At 32.6% G+C, this 26,003-nt stretch overlaps 2 protein-coding genes across 3 annotated transcripts; one reads left to right on the forward strand and one right to left on the reverse strand.

Annotated features, from left to right (window-relative positions):
- The first annotated feature begins 337 nt into the window (after window positions 1-337).
- LOC122581478 (receptor-like protein kinase HSL1) lies at window positions 338-3,542 on the forward strand. Its single transcript, XM_043753710.1, has 2 exons — window positions 338-2,952; window positions 3,046-3,542. Exons 1-2 carry the CDS (start codon window positions 354-356, stop codon window positions 3,429-3,431), a joined length of 2,985 nt encoding a protein of 994 aa, XP_043609645.1. The 5' UTR covers window positions 338-353; the 3' UTR covers window positions 3,432-3,542.
- Window positions 3,543-6,680: 3,138 nt separating this feature from the next.
- On the reverse strand, window positions 6,681-18,562 carry LOC122579296 (synaptotagmin-3-like). 2 transcript variants are annotated; one of them, XM_043751442.1, is made up of 12 exons: window positions 18,354-18,562; window positions 10,244-10,342; window positions 10,110-10,160; window positions 9,894-10,023; window positions 9,698-9,816; window positions 9,502-9,603; window positions 8,953-9,027; window positions 8,794-8,870; window positions 7,977-8,226; window positions 7,529-7,891; window positions 7,071-7,199; window positions 6,681-6,986 (listed from the first exon to the last, which is right to left on the reverse strand). In XM_043751442.1, exons 1-12 carry the CDS (start codon window positions 18,471-18,473, stop codon window positions 6,858-6,860), a joined length of 1,644 nt encoding a protein of 547 aa, XP_043607377.1. In that variant the 5' UTR covers window positions 18,474-18,562; the 3' UTR covers window positions 6,681-6,857. The 2 variants fall into 2 exon arrangements, with proteins under 2 accessions (XP_043607377.1, XP_043607386.1); XM_043751451.1 differs by lacking the exon at window positions 18,354-18,562 and adding an exon at window positions 11,727-11,905.
- Window positions 18,563-26,003: the final 7,441 nt, after the last annotated feature.

A 26,003-nucleotide genomic window follows, 5' to 3' on the forward strand; every position in this document is an offset into this window, starting at 1 on the left:
TATGACCAAATTAAACTTTGTTGAAATTTTATAAAATGATTCTCATAGAATATACAATAACTTTCGTAACTAATGGTTCGAACTTGATGATTTTTCTATATTTTTAATTTAAAACTTAAAACACATTATATTATATTTTATATTCTCTGATATTAAAATTTCAAAATCAAAGTTATTTTAAAATAGATTCAATAATAATAGAAAAGTAATTAAAAAGTTTGTTAGTAGTTGTCTTTCTCCATCTAATCATTCACTACTTGTTTACTTCCTAGTCTCCGTCTTTGAAAAACCCACAAATGTGTTCATATCTTCTTTAACTCATTTTTCCAAATTAAACTCTCCATATTCCCACCATGCCACCATCATCACATATCTTGTTTATATTTTTGTCATTCTTATTATCAAGAACCACAATGGTCATCTTGTGTTTGAACCAAGAAGGTCTAGATTTACTCCAAGTCAAGTCCACATGGACCGACCCAACCGGGATCCTCTCAAGCTGGAACAACAATGATCAGACTCCATGTAACTGGACCGGCATCACTTGCCACCAAACCATCTTAACGGTTATATCCATCAACCTCTCTTCGGCTAGCCTCAGCGGCCCATTTGACACCACGTTCATATGCCGGCTTCCTTCCTTAACCACCATCTCACTCCATGACAACAATTTAAACTCAACCATCCCAATATCCATCTCAAAATGTCAAAATTTGACATATCTAGACCTTTCATTAAACTACATTCATGGTGTCCTTCCATCTACCCTCACCACCATCCCAAATCTAGTATATCTTGACCTACAAGAAAACGATCTTTCGGGAGAAATTCCAAGTACTTTCGGATCATTTCCACGTCTCCAAACACTTAACTTAACCAACAACCTTCTCACCGGACCATTTCCTGCTTTTCTAGCTAATGTTACATCTCTCGTTGAGCTAGTTCTAGCTTACAATTCATTTGACCATGGTCCTATCCCACCAGAGCTAGGAAACCTATCAAATATCCAACACTTATGGCTAAGTTCTTGCGGTTTTGTTGGAACAATTCCGGATACATTTTCCAAACTACATAAGCTTGCAAATCTCGAATTATCCTACAATTCACTAACTGGTGAGTTCCCGGCTATCGTATTCCAGATTAAAAATCTTTACCAGCTTGAGCTTTACAACAACTCGTTTCATGGCGAGTTGCCAAAGAAGGAATGGGCTAGTATGACACAATTGCGAAGAATCGATTTATCGATAAATGGTTTCACTGGGACTATACCCGTTGAGTTATGCAAGTTGCCTTTATCATCACTTTGTTTGGCTGATAATAACTTACATGGTTTGATTCCTGAAAGTTTAGCTAGATCACCAAACTTATATGATCTTAGATTATTCGGTAATTCCTTGACGGGTTTACTTCCTAGTGATCTTGGAAAGAATTCGCCTTTACAAACATTGGATGTTTCTTATAATAAGTTATTCGGTGAGCTTCCGTTAACTTTATGCGAAAATCGTGAATTAATTGATCTTGATTTGATTGGGAATTCATTTTCTGGAGAGATACCAACTAGCCTTGGAGAATGCAAGAGTTTAAGACGAATTCGTGTAAGTGAGAACAAGTTTTCGGGTCAAGTTCCATTGGAAATTTGGGGGTTGCCTCATGTTTATCTTCTTGATCTTGCTCAAAATTTGTTTTCGGGTAATCTATCTAATATGATCTCTGGAGGGGTTAATCTTTCTTCAATTTCGATTTCAGGGAATACTTTTTCGGGTAGTTTACCAAATGAAATAGGATCTTTAATCAATTTGGTTGAGTTTTATGCTAGTGATAACAAGTTGATTGGAGAGATTCCAGAATCTTTATTTAAGTTAGACCATTTGGGGACACTTGATCTTAGTCAAAACAATCTTTCGGGCCAGATATCTGAAAAAATTGAGTCTTTGAAAGAGCTTAATGAACTTAATTTAGCAAACAATAAGTTTACAGGCGAAATCCCCAACGAAATTGGTAATTTACCTGTTCTTAATTATCTTGATCTTTCGGGTAATTTGTTTTATGGAAAGATTCCATCAGGGCTAGGAAATTTGATACTAAATAAGTTGAATTTATCAAACAATCAACTTTCTGGAGAGATCCCTTCTGAATATTCAAAACCAGTTTATCGAGATAGTTTCTTAGGGAATCCGGGTTTATGTGGTGGGTTTAGCCATGGCTGCGTTGAAGAAAACCCGAAGAAAAGTAATCATAATTTATGGCTTCTTAGGTTTATATTCATTTTTGCTGGACTAGTTTTGGTTATTGGTGTGGTTTGGTTTGTTTTCAAGTATCATAAAATCAAGAAATCGAACGATGAAGGAGTGTCGATATCCAAGTGGAGATCTTTTCACAAATTGGGTTTTAGTGAATTCGAAATTGTTCAACTTTTGAATGAAGATAATGTTATAGGAAGTGGTGCTTCAGGGAAAGTTTATAAAGCGATTCTTAGCAATGGGGAACCCGTTGCGGTAAAAAAGTTATGGGAAAGACAGTCAAAAAAGAAGGATGATTTGGATTTACAAAAAGATGAGTTTGATAGTGAAGTGGAGACATTAGGTAAGATCAGGCATAAGAATATAGTTAAGTTATGGTGTTGTTTTAAGAGCGGAAACTCGAAGCTTTTGGTATATGAATATATGCCAAATGGAAGTTTAGGTGACTTGTTGCATAGTAACAAAGGTCGATTTTTGGAATGGTCGATGAGGCTGAAGATCATTGTTGATGCGGCCGAGGGGTTGTCTTATTTGCACCATGATTGTGTTCCTCCTATTATTCATAGAGATGTGAAATCGAATAATATACTATTAGATGAAGAATATGGAGCTAGAATCGCAGATTTTGGTGTGGCAAAATTCATCAACGTTGCGAGTCAAGGGTCTGAATCGATGTCTGTTATTGCTGGTTCGCGTGGATATCTTGCTCCAGGTATGATATATACATTTATCCCATTTTCTATAATGCAAATCTAAAATTTCATTTGTGATTAATGTAATATAGTTGTAAATTAATGTCGTTTAGAATATGCATACACGCTTCGTGTAAATGAGAAGAGCGACATCTACAGCTTTGGAGTCGTGATATTGGAACTAGTGACAGGAAGGAAACCAGTAGACGACGAGGGAGATTTGGCCGCGTGGGTGCAAACAAAGGTGAACCAAAAGGAGTATGATAATGTGGTAGACCATGAACTCGAATATGAATCCAAAGAGCAAATCTATAGGGTTCTTGAAATCGGTTTGTCGTGCATTAGCCCTGTTCCTTTGAACCGACCCTCGATGCGTACTGTTGTGAAGTTACTTCAAGAAGTTACTCCGGATGGGAAACAAAAATCTACCATTCACAAAGATGGGAAGGTATCTCCTTATTTAGAAGAAAATGACTCTGATCAAGCAAGTTTGTGTTGATCTAAGGTATCTTATATTATGCATTGAAATGTATATTGTTAGCTTAATGCTGTCATAAGTTATGCAATCAGATCATGTGTAAATTTAAGTTTATTGATATTACGTCAGCAACACACTGAGTCACTTTTATTTATAATCCACCAAAACTTAATTTGTTGGAAAAAGAAAAAAAAAACCCAAAATACCAAAACGTCAACTCGTCCACTGGGGTTGCAGCCAAGTTGAGGCCTCGAGTTTTAGGGTGAATAAGTTGGCACCAAACACCCGGTTACCCTGGTCTTAGCCTTTTAGGTTGATTTAGTTTTAGAGTTTATATTTAGATTTTTTAAAATTTTAATATAGTTTGATTCCTATCTGACTAGCATCCATTCTAAATTTTACGGATATGATGTGTAGTACGTTGGACGTATTAGATATACAGTGGCAATAAATTGAAGGTTCAGTTTCTATATATAAATAGTTATATGTCTATTTTTGGGGACGTATCGAAGTGGTAATCTTTTGTGAGGGAGTGTTTGTCGGCATTTTGCCGTCCATATTAAGTAACATAAATAAATTTTCAGTTGGATGCAAAAAAATATTGATTTTCTCATATAGATACCTCATTTGTCTAAAGAGTTAACAGATAAAGAACATTTGAATTGCTTAAGTATTAATGAATTAATTTGTAACATATGAATAGAATAGAATTTTTTTTTTTTTTACACAATAAGGGTCATATTAGGTGCATTATTGTGGGTTGAAGTTTGGTCGGGTTATGTAACTTGGATAGAAGTGGAAGGTGGTGAAAGTGACAATAGATGATAATTACCACCAACTACTGACATTTGGCCCAAAGTCCTTGACTTAAGAGCAAGTTGTAGAAAGGGCAAAGAAAATTAGCAAAGTGAAAGGGACATAAAATGACCGAGCGGTCAAAAGGTTGACTGGAGACTAGTTTTGAGATCTTTTAAAATGCCGTGATTGCCTCGGATGATTGGATATCGATTCACTATTTTTAACTTGTTATCTACAAACAAACTTTTAGAAGTACGTAAAATATAATTTATTATATCACGATGTATAAATTGTCTACGTGAAGAAAGCAAATTGATTAAATATCTAAAAGTGTAATGAATAAAAATCAATCGATAATATGCAAAACTTATATTTGTATCTATTAGTATAAGTGTAGAGCTCAATTACTTGAAAATGATTTCTTTGCACTCGTCTTGGGATGTTTAGACTTAAAAATCGGTACAAATATACGATATTACATTTACTAGTAGTGTGAACAATTTTTATATATTTTAAATGTAAAAATTTTAAATTTATTCGTACTTATTAATGTGTACAATTTATAAATAAAAGTGTTCAAAATCTAACAAAGTAAATGTTCGTGAGGGTACCACAAATCACACGCATTTACACCAAAAAAGTTCTTACATTAGCTAGTCACCATGTAACTACACAACACCATACCATACCATAACAGTAACTATTAAAATGAAAAATGGGTTACGCAGGTATCGTAGCTGAATAGCCACACAATCCTCTAATATGTTGATGTAAAACCCAATAAAGACAAAACAACCACCATGATGCCCCTTTTGTCACGGCTATATCAACGTTGAGCCTCAACGCTGCAAACCAAACCATGCCGGTTCCATATTAAGGGTATTGGAGCCCTAAATTAATTCCTAACATTTTGTTCTCTAAACAATTTTGGTCTAATAGCTCGAAATCTAACCTTTGATTTCTTTATTCCTCCTTTATTGTAGATTAATTTCTAGATATATTTTTTTGAAAGGTGAATTTCGCTTGAAACTTCTTATCGCGATTCGACAGTGAGAGGTCTAACATACGTTGTCTTAACCGGGTCCGCGCTAGAGAGCTCACTCGAAGTAGAAATGCTTATTTCAAATAGCTCATGCGTCCATGGCATATGGATTGTTGTGAACTTGACATGATTCTCAAACTTGGGCTTTTTGCCATCAGCCCATTAACCAATGGGTTCTACACTTCTACTTTCATGACGAGTAAATACTTGTGACTTCTAAGAATTGGTTGCCTCAATTGCAAAAATAAGTTATTATAAAACCTAAGATTGGATATTCGAAAATTTTTCCTAACAACCTTCAACTCATGAAAGGAAATGCACAATTTATAAAGGTTTTCAGTAAAATCATTAAACCCGTGAAGAAAATTTACAAAATCTCAAAGTTTCACATACCAAGACAATTAAATTCGTGGAGAAAAACCAAATAATATTTCAAATTTTTTTCCAAAATTGTTGAACTAAGGAAAATAAATACTAAGCTTTGTGCTTTAACAACTACAATTCCGATACAGCATTAAACAAGGGTAAAAATCTCTTTACGCAATACAAAAGAAGAAAAGTTATTGGTTAAAAATAATTAGTATGATAAGACATCGACATTGTCATTTGTAACCCATTTAGCAATTAAATGTAATGTAATATTTATCCTTTCTTAGTTCTTTTTCCTTGATTTATGGATCCATTGTTTGTAAGTCTAGCATTTCACTTTTATACTTGGATTTTGCTAAATAAAGCCCTAAGGGCTTTCGTTATAATGCATTAATTAGTTGTATAATTATCATAAAAATCAGAGGACGACATTTAATATAGAAACGTACAATCTTTTTATGCACTGAAGCCTTAGACTTCTTTTAGCTTCTTTCCTTTATATTTCCTTCCACTTTCTCTTTCTTAACTTTCTCACTCTAAAACCAACAATACATTTTTAACTCATTAATCACTTATAATTTCTACTCAACAATTGGTACCAGAGCCAATTGTACCCGACGAAACAAGCCCAACAAATACATTTTTAACTCATTAATCACTTCTAATTTCTACTCAACAATTGGTACCAGAGCCAATTGTACCCGACGAAACAAGCCCAATCTGCAATTTGATGAGATCTCGTTGAGCAAACATTATGAGTTTTTGCTTCGACTTTGGAGTTATTCAAATTTTGATTGATTTAGGCCGGAAGTCTTTATGGAAACAGTTTCTTTATCTTCAAACAGAGTCAAGACATGACTGTATACATCTTACCTCCTCGTACCCTGCTTTTATTGGATATTGTTCTTGTGATATAGACAAATTTTACAGTTGGACGAGCTAAGGTAGAGGTGAAAAGGAGGGAAAGTGGTAGGAGAGGAGATGAACTTGGTGGTCGTCTTTCTTGTAGTAATTTGTTGTAAAATTTGATTCACTAAAAAATGTTTGAACAATTGAGGATATGAAAGTTTAACAGTTTGAAGAGGTAAAATTTTTTATAGTATATCAAGTTTTGGTATACACAATATATAGTTTTTCAACCTTTAAGGACTGCTTCCATGAACACTATAAAAAGAAAAAGAAAAACATCATGTTTACTATACAGCTCTCCATATTGACTCCGTTATCATAGAGTAACTTCAAGTTTCTCTCCATCGAAGCTCAACATGCACCACACCGTTCTTTGAATCTATGAGATGAAACTTATCGTTAATCCGGCCATTGTACACTACATCAGAAAGGTTTATGTCTACATGACCTAGTTTTTCCTGCAATTAGTGGAAAGCATTACTTAATTTGATGTACTTTAAAATTATGAACTGCATTCAAAGGTTAAAGAATAATGTAAAAACCTTTGAGAAGAAACTCATGCGTGTTCTCTTGCTCATAATTTGTACATGTATTTTATCATGTGTAGGAGGTTCGTCCATCATGAACTGAAACTCTTCGTTCCACCTGGGATCTCGAGTTCTTTTAACAATCTGTTACAAAAAGTATAAAACCGTCAAGTCAAAGAATGTGTTTTCGCCCGAATGATCATAGATCAGATGGTACCGCCACCATGTGACCACATGGGCATGAGTTCTATGCAGTACGCCCCCTCTGGGTACCAAGAAGGTGTCCTACCGTTTTACCCGTTTTTTAAGAATATGTTTTCAACGTAAGAATCAATGTGAATACTCATATTTCAAAAAAAATATAGTTGATGGTAATAAAATCTATGGCAGATGTAATACGTACAAAACCGCAGAATTTAAAATTGCAATTTCCAAAGCAACGAGTGTGAACCAATTAAAGGACAAAATCTTACCTTTGTTTTCTTTGTTTCTCCTCTAAATATGACCACTGCATATGGATTGTTGTGACGATCCCCCTCTACATCCTCAGCCCCTTGGACTGTCACCAAAAGCACACCGGCTCCACTTGGGCTTTCACCACCACACTTCATACCGTTTCCTTTCTGAACAGGGGTAGGGGGTTCGCTTAAAAGATCATGATCGTCCTTGAAAGGTGAATAAGTCATCTCCAACATAATCTGCCCTCTCTGTTGATGCTTATGGGGATCCATTATATTGGTGTTTTTTAGCAAATCAAGTGTTAGTTCCATGGTCTCGTTGGGTGTTAGAAGTTTCAATGGCACCACTTGCATCCCCAATCGGTCATGGCTGCCTACCTAAAGGGCAAATAAGGATCAAGTTTCTACCAAAGGGTATTTTGGTTATTTGTAATTAGTCTGAAACTCGAAAGTGAAGGGGTACCTTGTCCCAATCATAGACATTAACTTGAAGTGTTTGAGCTTCTGGGTCCTTAACTACAAGCTTGAAAGTCTCGTTCCACACAGGATTTAATGTCTTTTTCTTGATTGTCGTTTTCTTTGAAGGCAACATCTCTCCAGATAATTTTAGTTTCACATATGGATCCGATAATCCCAATATATCCATCTTCATGAGCTTTGTTGCCCTTAGAACCCTCACATGTAGGACTCCAACGGGCCTTTTCACAATGCCACTGACAAAAATGTATTGTAAAAAGCATAACCAATTAACTACAAGATTGAAAATGCATTTACAAGGGTGCGGGACTCAAGGTATTTTGAATGATAGATAATATTAGTTAAAAATATTTCTCTTATGTTACCATCATACAACTTTAGCAAAAAGCATAACAAATTAACTACAATTTTTTTAGAAGCATAACAAATTTTTTTCTTAGTGCTCAAAAAACAAACCTACTCAGTTTGATCAAACGAGACACTTAATAGAATGCTTAAGTACTATTTACCGAAATGTATATTAATCTCTCCTTCCCATGGAAAATGCAACTTTTCTTTGTCTGTAAAGATACCAATTACCAAGTTTAAATTAGCCATTGCCCGTTGTCATCATTGACTTAGGGTCTACAAAATTTCTTTAGTTGTCTTTATTGTAAGGGTTCTCTAGATATATAACAATTGGTCATAAAATTCACTTTAACTATTTGTCTATTTAGAGTGTACAAAATCGTCAGTGGGATAATGCAGCGTCATGAACAAGAGGACTAGAACACTGTGAAAAGCTACATCAAGAAGTCACTTACAGTGAAGAATCAAGAATCGGTATATCAAGACTTTGTGGCCATAGGTAAAGTTTTGCTACTTCTTTTTTTATAATATCCTGCACAAAGCCAAAGAGATTTTAGTGTTTCTTGTTTGTTAGGAGTCGTATACATTTGAAAGAGAAACTGTTAAATATGAACCTGCACTAATCGATAAAGGCCAGGGATGGACATAACATCACCACCTAGCACCTTCAGCCCAAAGTCAACATGAGGCTAAAAAAAGTTTAGAGAAAGGATTATATACACAGATCTAATTAAGAAATATGATCAAACAGCTATAACAATTAACAACTAGAGGTGGAGTGATACTTTCATGTTAGTGACAATTCGGGCCATGTGTTACTTTCGTAGGATCAAGGGACAAAGATTTTTTTCTTTAGATATAGCTTTTAAAAATGGGTCAAATGGGAGTTGAACAGGTGAAACAGGTCATAAGTCGCCCCAAGGGTATTTTTATATAATGCCTTAGTTTTTTTTTCCCAAATAATAACATACTATAACTTTGTAATCACATTTGATATACAATATATATAGATAAAGGTAATTAACACAAAAGATTTCATGTCACTCGACCAGACCTGACATTTTCACCTCGTACAGATAAAACGCCCTCTCTAACCCGTAATCCAACCCTCCTGACCCATCCATTTTGCCACCTCCGATAACAAGCAAAGTTTTAGGAAGTACCTTCTCCATCAAAGATACAACGACATTGGAAAAACATGGGAAAGTTGGGACAAGTGGCTTCAATGTAATCCTTGGAAGAGCAAACACTTGCAGATCCACCAACTGAGAAGCAACCAGAAGTTCACAATCAGATTACATAAAAGGACACCATCTCCTTTTATGACGGGCGTGGTTTTCGTTAACGGCATGAGCTTACTTGAATTTTGATACACAGAGAAGATATTTTTACAGCTATGACTATATTTGAATTTCCTGCCCATTTGATTGCTGGTTCCATCACTAATTGGTTCTCATTGGTCTCGTAGACTTTAACACCTGCAAACCATTAGCATGAGAACCAATATTTAGAAGCGATTGCAAATAATAAAAATGCCAAAGCTATACTAATTTACCTTGAAATGTAGGTGGAAGAGTCCCAAGGCATAACGTCTCAAAAGTGATTGCTTCTATAGCCCGGTGCCCATTTCCAATATAATCAGCCACCATTGGTTCTGCTGTCTGCCTAATTGAAGCACACATTGCCTGTACGTCAAAAAACATTAAAGCTTTTAGCCCAAAAGATGAACCAAGGAACATTTTTCTTAAACATTCCGGTTTTTACAATATACCTTGTCAAGATAAGGCCACATATACGAAATAAACTTGTTCAGCCAGTCAACCTGTAACATGAACATTGCAAAGCTAAAAAAAAAAAAAAAAGATACGGTTTATATTTTATCAATTTTGTGAAGGACATACATACACGATCATAATCAGGATTTTTCAACCACAGAGGAATCTCGGGAACTAATTCGTGTAGACTATCTAAATCAAGCTCGGAAATTGACCTCACAACTGGATCCTGAAGTAGCATGCATGCATGTGCATTCAGTTAAACCAAGCAAAAGTCGAACCAAAAAAACAACATTATTAATCCCAACAAATAAAGATAGTTTGGTTAGAAAAACAGCTAATAAAACAACTTTCGAACAAGAAAAACACTCATTACTGTGAAGAATAAACTCGTCTAAAAAATATACGCAACCAAAAGCATACAAGTTAACTACTCAACTGATCGACCATAAATAAATCCAATAACTTTTATTTTAAAAATGACTTGAAAAAGATTACATGAGAAAACAGACAGAATAAACAAATACCCAAAGTCATAGAAGTTTGTTATTATTATATCAAATGAACCGCCTAGAGAATCAACAATAAACCATCAAAATAATCTAAAAATATATAGGAATAACCTATAAAGGTGAAAGCTTCAAATAAAATAAAGCTTAAAACAAATCTCAAAAAGCCCAGGAGATTTCGAGAATCATTCAACTTTTGGTCTTCACATGTGTGTTTGCAGCATAATTAAAAGAGAACACATTAAACTAATCAAAGTGTATCAATATAAATCATTGTTTGATCAAATGACAAACAACTATCCTAACAGCACAAACCAAAACAAGTATCAAATCAAGATATGTCCTTGACATGTGTGCTTGCATCAGAATAAAAAAAGGAACTCACTAATCTAATCCATGAGCACCAATAAAATAACTACAATAAAAGCTACACGGGTGGGAACCCTCTGATCCCATATACCGTTTTGGCACCAGAGTGCACACCGCATAGAACTCATGCCCGGTAAGTCACCATCCTCATATATGGGATCACAAGATATAGTTTCTATAGGCAAGTTTTGAACTTGTGATCTCTAGTCTTCATCTATGGGCCCATGGGTTCACATGATGGCGGTACCACTGGGATTTCACCCCATTGGTGAGAACCATAAGTTCTTAATATGCAATATATGATCAAACAAGGAAACTTTAAATCAAAGATTTTAACTTCAGTTTGAATACAACATTGCACCAGAAATTCATTTAAATTATCAGAGGAAAACAAAAGAGAAAATTTGAATTGAATAAAGCTTCAAAGTTCAAACTATTCAGCTTTATTTCTTAGCATGCATTATTAATAATATTACAAAAAATTAAGTATTTTTAGCTTAATAAATAAATACTATAATAAGCAGCAATCAAGAACTATCATTAAATCCCAATTAGTACAAACAAATTCAAATAGACCCATATAACAATTTAAACAAAATCAAGGAAACCCGAATGAACTCAAAACGACTGCAAACTTGTTTTGAAAAAAACAAAATCAATATCTAGAATGACATGCAGGTGTTTTACTTTTAATCAAGATTTTATATGTAACCAAAAAAAGATGAAAAATATTACCTTTAATGGTTGAAACTTTGGGTCAGAATAGATGAAGAAATAAAATCCAATACAAGCACCAATAACAAAACCAAATCCAGCACCAACAATTCCCAAGAAAATGCTAAGAAATCCCATTTTAAATGTTGTTTGGTTTTAGTGGAGAAAAAACAGAGACTCTTAACTTGTAAGAAAAAACAAGTACGAGTATCTTTTTTCTAGTTTTATATGGATTTTGGGCGATAACATATGTGAAAAATATAAGTTGAGGTGATAACTAAGGAAAAAAAGTGTATTTTTATTGCTAAATTTGAGTAAAGCCTACTTAGGATTTTGGATTACTTGGGGAACTCTGCTTCAATGTACTCTATGTAATTATGTACTGTATTTATCTCTCTAAAAAGATTTTTATATATACAGACGGTGTATATGTAGAGAGAGAAGCCGTACAACTGTAAAATGTTTCATGTAGAACGTAACACGAGTATCAAATGACCTGACACATTGTAGACTTTGTCACACGGGTGATTTTGTTGAAAGTGAGAGTTACATTTTCATAAAAAAAAAAAATATATCTTTCTTCTGAACGGCACTTCTATATCCAACTTTTATTTTTTTAACAAACGGTCGGTATTTGACATTAGGGAACACCTCACCGTATAATGATGAAGCCCTGCAGTACGAGATTTAGATCGTAAGCCGTTACAAGTGATTCAAAGGAAAAGTATCAGGACATGGCACGCTAGAAAGTCAAACCTTTGATCTGGGATAAAACCAGAGATAACTCCAACTAGTTGATCTAGCCTTCAGTTCTATATCCAATTATTTGCTCTTTTAAAAATTACTTACATGAACAAAGAATGACGATGGAATAATAATGAGGAATGATATATCAACAACAATTATTAGCCATCAACAAGAATATATATTTTACGCAATTGTAAACTGTACGATAAAACATGTACATTTATTGTAGATAACTGATAATTGTTGTAGATTTATCACTTCACAATAAATATAGGTAGTGATAAGTGTACCATAAAATTGATGCTTCAATCACACTATACATATATCATAACATAATGTACAAATATGCAATGCATAACAATGATAGATTTATCAAAAACAATAGAAATATATCTATATTTCATCTTCAATTGTTTTTTCTTATTCATATTCATATTCAATTAAATTTGTTTTCTTATATCCATATTTTATCTTATATTTATTTTTTCAACTAAATAAAAAATAATTTGTTTTAATAAACGACATTAACTTCGATGCAAACATGTTCGTGAATAATTGTAGGAAGTATAAGCTAAATGTTTATGCTATTTCAGGTGGTAAACATTATCGTCGAATACACGTCTTATATCAAGTACTCGTATAAAAGATAAGAAGATGTTACATTTTTAATTTCGTGAATTTAAGACCGACATGAGAAATGACATAAGAAGTGAATAATACTACTTGATATGAAATACAACTTTCTATTTTGATAATTTGATCAACTGAAATATTAAAGCATAAGTATTGGCGTGCGATTCAACCATGTAACCAAATTATGTTTGTAAACAACATAAATCATAAATGTCATCGGTGATGCATTTTGATTTGTCAACTACGACTTTGAATGTATTTAAGACTAGACATTTATGTCAAATGACATAATTGTGAAGATTCGGGAAATTAAACTTTGACCATATGCAGACATTATCAGGTGCAAAATAAAATATACAGAGTACACATATCTTAAAATTAGACCATTTAATTAATTTTTTCTTTTCTAAAACACTTGTTGTAGAAGTCAAAATTTGAGTTCCGGTAAAGCTCAAACTAACAATCAAACGAAATGAGTTTACAAGCATAATTAAGTATAGTCTATAATCTTCTATAAATAAAGCAAATTAAGTATTTTATTTTTGAAATATCTTGATCCCTTACAACATTTATAACATACATTTTATATTTATTAAATTACATTCATTAACTCTTTAAATCATATGAATTATTTTACATCATTTATCTATATTACTCGTTGTCGCTGCCACTACAAGTCGTCACCGTCACTACCGACACGCCTCCGCCTACACCATCGCATTGCACGGGTATACGTCTAGTATATATGTAAATTAGACATAATTCTACATGACATTATCAAAAATCTCAGCAAAGAAAGAAATCGTGATAGAACATGAAAATTAACCAAAGGAAAAAATCATGATAGAAATGAAAACCAACTGGTAATTATTAAGATATCTTTAATTTCAACAAGCAATTGATAACAACTATGACTTTTAAAAATAGACTCTTTAAAGTCTAAACTTTAAAGGGAATACGATACTAGATGTCTAGATGCATGCAAATTAATGGTTTATCACAACATTATCTATTTGTAGACTTGTATTAAATCATAAATAATAAATAGAGATTATTATATATAGATGTTAGTAACTATGATCAAATACTTGTATTGTGTAAAAAATTTATGAAAAAACTTATAAAATGTTTATGTTATGTATTAAACTATTAAATTTCGGTTATTGGATATATTAGACCAATTAAAACCTTGCATGTGACAGCTTATATGGTTGTCAAATATACCCGGTACATCTAACAACCGCCCGCGATTTGAAGATTCATTACATAACATAAATATTTTATGAGATTTTTACATAATATAGATATTTAGTTATAGTTAATTACATCAATAAATAATAATCCCTGGTATATATGATTAACAATCAAAGAATAAAAGCCACATAAGGGCTCGGGTGGTTCACCGGTTTCACCAAAAACTCTCATTTGTTGAAGCGGAGCATAGTGCGCTTTAGGCGCCGAGCGAGAATTAAAGGTCTCTTTTTTTATTTCGGTTTATTCACTGATCTGAAACTTAGCACTTGTTTTCTTATTGATTCCATGTATCTCGAGTTCTCGACCTACCTATCACCGACCCTTATCGGATGGTCTAAGAAAAGAATCGTGAGTCGTTTGGTTAACTTCTACAATTAAATGACTGCGAGTTCAAATAGCATTGTAGAAATTTATCTTACTAGGACAGTAGGACTATCAATAAACACTAATGATTAGGAGGCCTAACAAAAACACCTAAATTTTAACCTAAATGCCATCTGTTATTTTGTTTTAAAAGTCCATTAATTATATTATGTTATTACCACCATACCCCTAATCTTTTCTTTGCTCATAGTTCTACGTAAATAAAATCTTGTTTCTTTATTTATTTACTAAAAAAGTATTCTGCAAGTGTGTTCCATCTTCATTGTAAGTCTTTTCTTAACCTTAATAATAACTTCTAACTATCATAAAAGGTTGTCGAAATAATTATTATATTTCAATGGTTCAATGTGATTTTTTTTTGTCTAATAGTGCATTGGAATGAGGTTGCTATGTGATTATATAAATAAAAATCATACAGTATATTGAAAACAAGTTTACTACTGTGCGATCGATGATATATTAACTTGGATATCTTGTTTATACCTAATATTTATATTTAACTATTATATAGTAGTATACAATGAAATTATGCAGCACTATAATGAGATTGAGAAAGAAATATCCCCTCAACATATGTGGATATTGTTTATTGTATTGAAAGACATGATTTTAGTGCTGCAGATCACCTCTTTGAATTAACGGAGGATTCATAAATATTTTTCAACTACTAGTATAATACAGTAGGTTGTATATTGTCGAAATTTTTTGATTTTATGTTAAATAATGTTAATGTTATTCAGTTATTTGATGGGGCTAATTTGGTTTTGTGTTTGAAGGTCGATCTGTAGTGATATAAGGCTAATAGGAAATTTGCTTACCCATGAATCATTATAAATAGAGATAAAAAGCTACTATCCGTAAAATAATGAGGGACAACACTGGAACAAAATTTATGTAGATTTTGAACTATATTTAAATTGACAGATGTCAAAAGATTATTTGTTAGGCTAATAAGTAGGTGTATTTAGTAGGCCTCCCTATCATAATTCATCAATAAAAGAGTTTTTTAAGTCAATCGACCAATTAATGAGATGCCTTATATTATCAAAACTAAATTAAAATTATAAATTTGCTATTATACTTTGAGCGTGTAAGGAAATTAGAATTAATTGGCATTGGAATATATAAAGGTGAAAGCTTTATATAGTAAAATGTACAGGAGATTTTTATTCATATTTTATAAAGTTAGTCTTCATAGGTGTGCTTGCGTCATAAAAGAAAGCCTTTTTATCTTAAAATGTAATATGAACAATTGAAATATTGAACTACTATCAAAAGGAAGGACGCTCTTATTTTACAAATTTATTGAGTAATATACTCGGGAGCTTTGCTACATTGAGTTCTTGGGTTTAGATTTTATGGAATAGTTCGAGTAAAATGTTTTTTTTTTTTTTTTAACGTCTAGTAAAATGCTTCTAAGAATGAAGAAGGTGGAGTTTCTTTAATAATTGAACTTAGGCATTAATAAAGAGACATACAGTTAGAATCTAAATTTCTAGTTTAGAAAAACATATTACAATTAGAGGTGCAAGAAAAAACAAATTAACCGAACTGAATCGATTTGTAACCGGTAACCAAAACCGGTTAGTAACCAGAATAGTAAAATACCGATTATAGGTTACTAAAAACTGTCGGTTACTAACCGATTACTCTTTTCAAAACCAAAAGCGATTATTAACCGGTTAATCTATAACCGCTTAATTATTCCAAATAATAATCGGTTAACCGGTTAATCACATATTACATACATATTATATACATACACTCACATATAACCGGAAAGACCACATCATCAGATGATTTCGTAAGCTTTCAATATATCTATCCTATATATAGATTAATGTTTCTTTCATCAAATCCAACATCAATTTTTAGTTGTTTTTGAGATTTGGATGATTAATTTTGTTTTGTGTTTAGAAAATGATGTTTATTTGGAATATGAGTTTTTTTTGGAATACAGGTTCGTCGCTCAGACTTGTTGGAAATAATTGTTTTTCCCTATTGTTCACCACTTTCTCAATATTATAATGGGTGGTTAAAAAAAACCGAATAGGTTAAACAGTATTAGTTAACTGGTTATTATTAACCAAAATCGGTTAGATAGGTTACATTTTTAAAACCTAAAAACCGGTTATTAACTGGTACAAGTTAACCGTAACCGGTTATTATTGTTTTAAAAAATAACTGAAATCGGTTATTAAAATTAACAACCGAAATCGGTTAACCACTTCTTGCACCTCTAATTACAATTGCTCAAATCCACCACGAAAAATATCGTTATCATCTTCGGATAAAAGTCTAGCGTACAAAGTTTGTAAACTTTCTCTTAATTCTCATCAATCATTGCTCAGAAAAATGTATAATCACATTCTGATATATTTGATACGAGACTTTTAAATTTTATGGAGCTTAGTTCACATATTATAGTGTGTCTGTGTCCGTCGATAAGGAAAAAAGACCTTTGTGGTACATATGTCTGATTGCATGTTTGGTTTCATCGATCGTTTTGGTTGCATATAGCTAGAGGTGCAAGAAAAAATCGATTAACCGAACTGAATCGATTTGTAACCGCTAACCGAAACCGGTTAATAACCGGAATAGTAAAAACCGATTATAGGTTACCAAAAACCGTCGATTACTAACCGATTACTCTTTTCAAAACCAAAATCGATTATTAACCGGTTTTCCAAATAATAACCGGTTAACCGACTAATCACATATTATATACATATTATATATATACATATATATCATATTATATACATACACTGATATATAACCGGAAAGATCGCAATATCAGATGATTTCGTAAGCTTTCAATATATCTACAGTATGCATAGATTAATACTTTTTTCATCAGATCCAACATCAGCTTTTGGTTGTTTTTGAGATTTAGGATGATGAATTTTGTTTTGTGTTTAGAAAATGATGTTTATTTGGAATATGGGTTCGTCGCTCAGACTTGTCGAAAATGATTGTTTTTCACCATTGTTCACCACTTTCTCAATATTATAATGGCCGGTTAAAAAAACCGAATAGGTTAACCGGTTATTATTAATCGAAATTGGTTAGATAGGTTCCAGTTTCAAAACCTAGAAACCGGTTATTAACCGGTACAAGTTAACCGTAACCGGTTGTTACTATTTCAAAAAATAACCGAAATCGATTATTAAAATTAGTAACCAAAATCGGTTAACCATTTCTTGCGCCTCTACATATAGCCATATATACAAGTGTTTATGGTTATAATCAGTTGAATTTTTTTCTTATATACTACTAAAGCAGATGTTTAAAAGAGAACAAATTAAGACCATTATGTATTTATAATTAGTGTGTGAATGTATAAACCTATTATTCTTTGCACCAAAATTTTGGGATAAAAAACGACATATTTGAAAACACCTTAACATATAGTAATTTGCTATGAATACTTAAGTATAGCCACTAGATGTTCACGAAGGTACATCAAAAATAGGCTAAAAGAGTGAACAAAGGTGAAAATTCTATGTTATCAAGCTTCAAGTTCTTTAAAAGGAATGAAAAATTAAAGCTAAAATATTTCACATGTTGAGAAACGAACAAATGCATCATATATAACAAAAGCTAATTAAAGATGAAATTAAAGGTTACCTTAATAAGTGCTTCAGTTTGGGAGTCAGAGTAAAAGAAGAAGAAAAACCCAAGAAAAAGACCAAGACCAAACCCAATTCCAAGACCAATAATTTCCAAGTAAATGCTAAAAAAACCCATTCAATCCAATTTTGATTGAGAAAGATCGAGCAAAAAGAAGATAGGGCGGTTGTTGAAGAAAAAAACAGTTTGAAGGTTCAACTGTATAGTTTAACTCCCGTTTGGAATCAGGTTGTTTTACAACTCTGTATTTATAATACCATGTAATTATGTGTATATGTACACGCACACCAAGACACAACAACTTCACTCATAAAAAGTTTCCTTCTAGAAAATAGGAGTCAAGAAAAATCAAGTATTGATAAAATGACTTTGACTCCAAGGAGAGAGATAAAAGTTACACCAAGACCCTCGTATAAATGATTAATTGATTATTCTCAAACATACTAATTAAAACTCAATATATATATATATATATATATATATATATGAGAAAGATAATTTGAGACCAACTAAAAAAAGTCCAAAAAAAGACCATTGATTTTCGTAAGTTACACACCACCATCATGATCTACTATGATATGCAAGGCTTTTTTGTAAAAACACTAAGACTTGCAAGCGACGGGGTCACAGAAAAATCATGTGTAAGTTAACTTACACACTTACACATGTGTAAGTTACACATGTGTAAGTAACTTACACATGATTTTTCTATGGATCCATCGCTGAAAAGTTTTAGTGTTTTTACAAAAAAATCTTGTATATCATAGTAGACCATGATGGTGTACAAAAATCAATGGTCCTAGTTGGTCCTAAAATAAGAGGTGGTCTCAAATTATCTTTCCCCTATATATGTATATATATATATATTTTTTATTTTTTTTGACAACAGTTTTATTATAAAATCTAGCAAGGTGCTAGACATTTTCAAAGTTTAACAGGAAGAGGGATCAATCCGCCGGCCAATCAAGCCAGTTAAGATTACAATTGATGCCTCTATTACAAATCCAATTATAAGATCAGAAAAGAACAATGTCGTCGAAGATGGCTTCCGGTTTGGTTTCTTTGAGATGGAAACATTTAAGGTTGCGAATCTTCCATAGCATCGAGAACACTGATTGTATCATGACATCAAAATGAGATAGAAATACTTGTACTAAGTGTCATATACGAGTATATGAATTAATCTTACGAAATATTACTAGTTAAATTTCTTTTATTAGCAACGTGTGGTGATTTTAATTGTGGTCACAACTCACAAGTATGGATGACAACGTAGTATTGTTAAATAGCTATTTACTACTATCACAGTTAGGTATGGATTACACGACACGTACAATAGTTCGATCAAAAGATGATGAACGTCAATTTTAACTTAAATGACTAATAACTCTGACTCGTTGTCCGATTCCTTTCTATGGATTGGTATGATTAGTTAACGGAAAATGATTAATATGCATGTCTAATTTGTATGCCTAAAGATAAACCTAAAAGAGAGATCAAACCATGTGGTAAGATCAAAGGTAGACATGCTAAAAGAAATGAGTGGAAAACATGTGTCATGTAATGTATTGAGTAGACATATTATCAGGCACATGATTTAAGTATATATATCATTATCCTTTGTTAATTGGAAGCTGAATCGAATGAGAACGTACAGGACCTACAAGAGATATTATTTGCAACTTTTGTAGGTCTAGATGAATACAATGGACGTACGAGCAATATTTTGTTGAAAATGTGACTAAAAATTAAAGGCCCATATATACTTGGTACGTTATGATGCCTGACGCTTTGAACTATAGACCCAAATGACAACACCATTTATAATTCGTGGAGCAAAACGTACCATCGCAAGGGTACAATACCATATTTTTGGCATTTGAAGACATCCAATAATTAATCAAATGATTTCATATAGCCTTTACCAAACCATGTCAAAATAAACTAATTCATCTTATATGCTAAAAGCGGCAATGATATTGTCTCATGCCAATTATTTCCGATGTCCCCGTGTCGATGGATTTATGCGGAGCATATCCTTCACCATAAGGTTATTTACAAGATGTGAAGTTGAATGGTATTTACCTACCCGATCCTTGAATCCGAACATAACTAGTATCTACGTCAACCCCATATCGTTTTCTCTCTAATGTGTACGATCTGACATGAGCTAGCTTAGCCGGTAACAAGCGGTAATTTGAAATCGAAGAATTGACTAAGACTTAAAAACGAGTCCAAATATAAACAAATGACAACTTGAATCTTGAAAAGAAAAAAAAAACAACATGCCGCATATAAAGCTATCTCTATTCACAATTTCACACGTACAAAAAATAACTTAAACTAGTTTTTATTTCGGGCGTTGCCCCGGGATATTAGTTTTTAAATTTTGTGGCAAAAGTTAAAATAGGAAAAGTTATATGGTAAAAAATAAAGAAAATGAAACTTTGGTGGCTGATGTTAAAAAATTTAAAGTCATGTGGTAAAAAGTGAAGAACATGAAACTTTGTTGACAAAATAAAAAAAATCCAAAAGTTATATGGTGAAAAATAAGGAAAATGAAATTTTCGTGACAAAAGTCACAAAGTTGAAAGTTATGTAGCTTAGCGAAAACTCAAAGTGGTATAAAGTAAAGAAAATGAAACTTTGGTGACCGAACTTGAAATACTTAAAGCTATGTGGTAAAAAGTTAAGAAAATATAATGTCATTGACATAAGTTAAAAATCCAAAAGTTATGTGGTAAAAAGTAAAGAAAATGAAACATTTGTGTCGAAAGTTAGAAAAGAAAAAATATAAAGAAGTGAATTGTTGACAAAAGTTATGTGTTATTTATGAAGAAATCGAAAGTTATGTGGTAGGATTGTTGACAAAAGTTAGGAAAAAAAATTATATGGTAAAAAGTAAAGAGAATGAAACTTCCGTTGCAAAGGTTTGAAAAACGACAATTTAAAAAGTAAATAAAACAAAAATCTCGTGCCAAAAGTAAAAGAGATTAGAATTATGTGATAAAAAGTAAAAGATTAAAAGTTTTTGCGATAAAAAGTAAAGATTATGAAACTTTCGTGGTGAAAGTTAGAAACAAAAGTTTAAAAACTAAATAAAACAAAACTTTCGTGTCGAAAGTAAACGAAACTAAAGTTATGTGATAAAACGGTTAAAAGTTCGTGACAAATTTATGAAACAGTCCAAGTTTTGTTATTGTACCTTATGCATCCCTATTTGTACATTTAAAGGCCATATGTGAACAAAGCTAAAGTTTTTGGGGAAAAAAAGAAAATCTTTAAAGTTTTGTGGTACATCTAAAAAAGAAAAAACTCTACTGTAGTTTTTACTACTTAAATTATAATATATAAATAATATAAATGGGCCCGTGTATGGTCATTTGATTTGAGATAAGGTGAATTGAGTTGACATGTCATCAAAGTAAAAAGCTGGCGAAAAAGATCAAATATGTAGGTGACATGGCCACATGTGACTGGTGAACATGATCATCGACTAAAATTATGTAGCATTGTTTTATTCCTTTTTAACATGAGACCATATAGTTGAACTATCATTGCTGTAATACCCTGCTAAACCGGAATATACGGGATGCACAGATAAGCACAATTGCACACAGTACAAGTTCCAACACAGCCAATAACATTAAAAAGAGAAGAAGTATAATAGTTATTATAGAACATGGGATATACCCAGAATAGTCAAATCAAAAGACAGAACAAATGTCTTTAAGTACCAAGTCTGAACTGAACAAGCAAAGGAAAGTTCTTTACAGTTTCTGATCTTGAATGCTCGAACAATCGCCAAATGAATGAGCTTAAAAGAGGAAGACTCCTATGCTAAAGATCTACTTAGTCTAGCCTGAAAAGCATGTAAGTTCAAAAAGGTCAACTACGAAAGTAGTTGGTGAGATTCACTCAAAGTATAAGTTAATATACATATTAATGATATGTAGAATAAGAACAAGGTCATAAGATCTGTACGTTTAGCAAAAGTACTTTGTAATAGTAAGAACAGTACAAGAACAAATAATGAACTATGAATGTATTGTCACTGCTAACCCGATTGGCCAGAACTGAACTGTAATGTGAAGATATGCTCATATTATTCAAGTATGTCAAGTAAGATCTAGATCAGAACAAGAACAAGTAATATGCATCCTCCAGAACTGCGGAGAATGAGGGTGGCCTACCCTAAACAGCGCTGTCCATAATTACCTATGGTTCAATCCCTGAACTGTGGGATATGAATTGATAGCAGTGAACAAGAACTGAACAAGTACCAGTAAGAACTAGAACATGATAATGAACATGTACAGTAGTATAAATGTATCTCATAATGAACATGCCCATTCAAGACTTAAATACCCTTTTTAAATAATCAAGAATCATATCATAAGTATCTCATAAGTTCATATAGTAGTACGTAAAATAGTTCAAGAACATATGTACAAGTACAAAATAGTTTTCATGCTTTTCAGTCCCCGATAAAAGAACTTGGACAAAATGTACGAAAGGATGATTAGTGAACTCACAGTGATCTGGTACAAGCATGGTTTATAAGCACAGAGAACAAGCACAGAGATAGATAGGTTATATCTATCAAAATCTAAGCACGACTTGATGGAAGCCTAAGTACATGTCATTGATCGTAAATAAGTACGTATATTAGTTCATGTGATTAATTATTCACTGAAATGTCCTTGATGAACTGATGATTTGGTCCTTAATGATCTTTGAACGTTTTGACTCAAAAAGAGTTTGAATGGACTTAAGTACTTGAATTAGACTCGTTCTGAACGTCTTTGAACTTACACACATGTATTTATGATGTTAATTAATTGCACGTGTCTTTAATAATAATCTTAAGTCTTTAGAACTTAGTTTAAATTGTTCATTGGACTCGTACCTTAAGGCTTAAGGTAGAACATGTCTTTAATGTACTCGATTAGGGTTTGCACAATGTACGTAGTTCTAGGTCGTTTTAGGAACTAGCTTTACTATTAAGATGTAGCCTTGAATGTGATTAATCGAACGGTAATGAAGCTAAGAATTGATTTGGTGATTAAGTACAGGATCTAATCGATTTAAGTTCAAGTGAGGCAAGTTAGAGGTGCAAGATCTTTTGCTTTCTGATTACACAAGATCGTTCTAGAGTATATTAGCCAAGATCGTCCTGTTTCTAGGTCAGGATCGCCTTAATTTCATTCAGCAACAAGGTCGTCCTAGATTCACATCAGATTCAAGATCGTTTCATAGTTACTTAGGTCAAGATCGTTTTAGAAGGTAAGCTCAAGATCGTTTTAGATGATAAGCTCGAGATCGTTTTAGATGACAAGCTCAAGATCGTTTTAGATCACAAGCTCAAGATCGTTTTAGATCACAAGATCAAGATCGTTTTATAGGCTTAAGAACAAGGACAAGATCATTTTTGATACAAGAACACAGATTTGAGCGAAACCAATCTTACAAGATCAGTTACCCAGAAGTGTACCAAAACAACATCACAACCACAACAACACAACAACAACACAAGATCCAACGAGCGAGTACCGAAGGAACATGAGGCTGCCCTAGGACGATCTAGGCATCAAGATCGTCCTAGCAGGGCCGTTTCAGGGTCAAGAACAGTTACGAGTTCAACAATAAGGTCTAGATCGATTTCAGGACTTGTTTGGACATAACACTAGTACATTTATACACAATAACATCATCTTTTAACACTTTTACGGGTTTTCAAGATCAAATATCACATGAACAAGTTGTGACTTCAAGAACAAGTTATGTACCTTCATATTCAAAAATGAGTTTTGTAGATTAAAGCATGTTATGACCCAAATTTGTTCACAAAAATGTTGTTAAACACATTTAGACACAAACCCATTAACTATTAACACGATTTCATTCAAAAAATTAGACCAAATCATCAAGAACATGAACTTGAAAAAGTACATTTTTAATTTGATCAAAAACCCATCAAATGTTGTCGTTACCTGAGAAATGATTCAAGAAGTATGTTTTGATTATCACAAGGATGCTAAAAGTACAAACGATTTCGATTAAATGTATCAAAATCAAAAGATGCCCTTGTGTGTTTTATGGTGGTTGAGTGTGTGTTTTAGTGAGAGAGTGGTGAGATGGAGAAGATGACGAGAATGGGGTTTTTCTCTCTAACTCTCTATTTATAGTTTTCCAATATTAAATGAATTTAATAAGTGCAAGGACTATTTGCAGCATTTTGAACTAAAACTTTTATGAACACGAACGTTTACGAACCGAACATTAATATTTCATCGCACTTTAATCATAAACTCGTCATATAAATCAAGATTTAAGATCAAATTGACCTTCATATAAGCACATATTTTGGTCTAAAGCACGTCAAGAACTTAAATAAATTGAACTGTCTAGCCGTTCTAATGGCGAAAGTACGATTCAAAGAACTTATTTAGAACATTTCTAAGACGGTTGTTACAATTGCAGTGTATGTTAATTAAATTCACATATACATGAGAAAAATGAATATATGGATGTTAGTATTGTTGGTGCATTTCCGGGTGACAACATCATTATAGAAGTTTGTCTTGAGTCTATTGAATATGTACTTGTAATATACGTTAAGTTTTCGTGTATAATAAAGTCAACCTCGACCTTGACCAGTCAACCTTGACCTTTGACCAAGTCAACCTCGACCTTGACCTGGTCAAGCTCGTGTGGTGATCCGAGTTGGGCTCGGTCCATGAAATTCGAGGTCCGTCAAGTCCATTAAGTTTTAGTATAAATAGAGATTAAACCTTATGTTTAAGGTTAATCTTCCAGTTGTTTTGTTTTTCATATTTTCGTATTCCGAACCTGGTATTTTACTTGTAATTGCATTTACTGAAGTAATATACGGTTCAAGTTTATTTTCATATTCGTGTTCTTGTTGTTGATTGCTAGTGTATAAGATTTTTCGCACTTATATATTAGATACTTAATCTTGTATGATCCGGTGGTGAAAGGGACTTTCAAGTATCATGAGACGTTTTATTCGGTTGATTTGGTTGGTTAAAGAGAAAAAAAGAAACTAGGTGTTAGTCTTAAAAAAATTGAAGTTTGAAATAATATTTTTTGTTTCTACCTTACCATGTTCCTCTCAACTTCTTTCAACTTCTCTTGTAACAAGTTTATGTCGGATGCAACCTTCAAGAAGCTTGCTGCCAATTAAGCCTAGTGTCTTTGAGGGCGAAGACGCTCAAGGACACGTATATAAATGGCCTTATGAGACCACAAGTTATAAGCTTAGATATGCACAATAAAAGACTAGAGATGGAGATAATAATGATAAATAGATAAATAATAGAAAACACGTATTAATAATGAATTAGACATATCTAAACTTATAAATTTAAGTTATTAGAAAAAAGATTATGACAATGAAACGATAAAATGTCCATCCTAAGTCAATGCAACCACACACCGATATGATGTTATTTCAATGTAACACTGTCGGCCACAAATGGAAATTAATCATAAAACAATTAATCAACGTTCCATAACAATGAAGTTTTGTCTCGTAATACGAGTGAGAAATCTCTTACATTTGATATATTGAGAGTTATTTTATTTTTCGTACTCTAGTAGAAATGAAAAGTCAAGTATAACTTT

The sequence above is a fragment of the Erigeron canadensis genome, chromosome 1 (genome assembly GCF_010389155.1).
Source record: "Erigeron canadensis isolate Cc75 chromosome 1, C_canadensis_v1, whole genome shotgun sequence".
NCBI lineage: Eukaryota > Viridiplantae > Streptophyta > Magnoliopsida > Asterales > Asteraceae > Erigeron > Erigeron canadensis.

Coding starts and splice junctions, on each gene's coding strand:
- LOC122581478 (XM_043753710.1), top strand. CDS start 354: ATGCCACCATCATCACATATCTTGTTTATATTTTTGTCATTCTTATTA. Junction 2,953..3,045: donor GCGTGGATATCTTGCTCCAG/GTATGATATATA, acceptor AATGTCGTTTAG/AATATGCATACACGCTTCGT.
- LOC122579296 (XM_043751442.1), bottom strand. CDS start 18,473: ATGGGTTTTTTTAGCATTTACTTGGAAATTATTGGTCTTGGAATTGGG. Junction 10,161..10,243: donor AAAATCCTGATTATGATCGT/GTATGTATGTCC, acceptor TTCATGTTACAG/GTTGACTGGCTGAACAAGTT. Junction 9,604..9,697: donor CTCTGTGTATCAAAATTCAA/GTAAGCTCATGC, acceptor GTTGCTTCTCAG/TTGGTGGATCTGCAAGTGTT.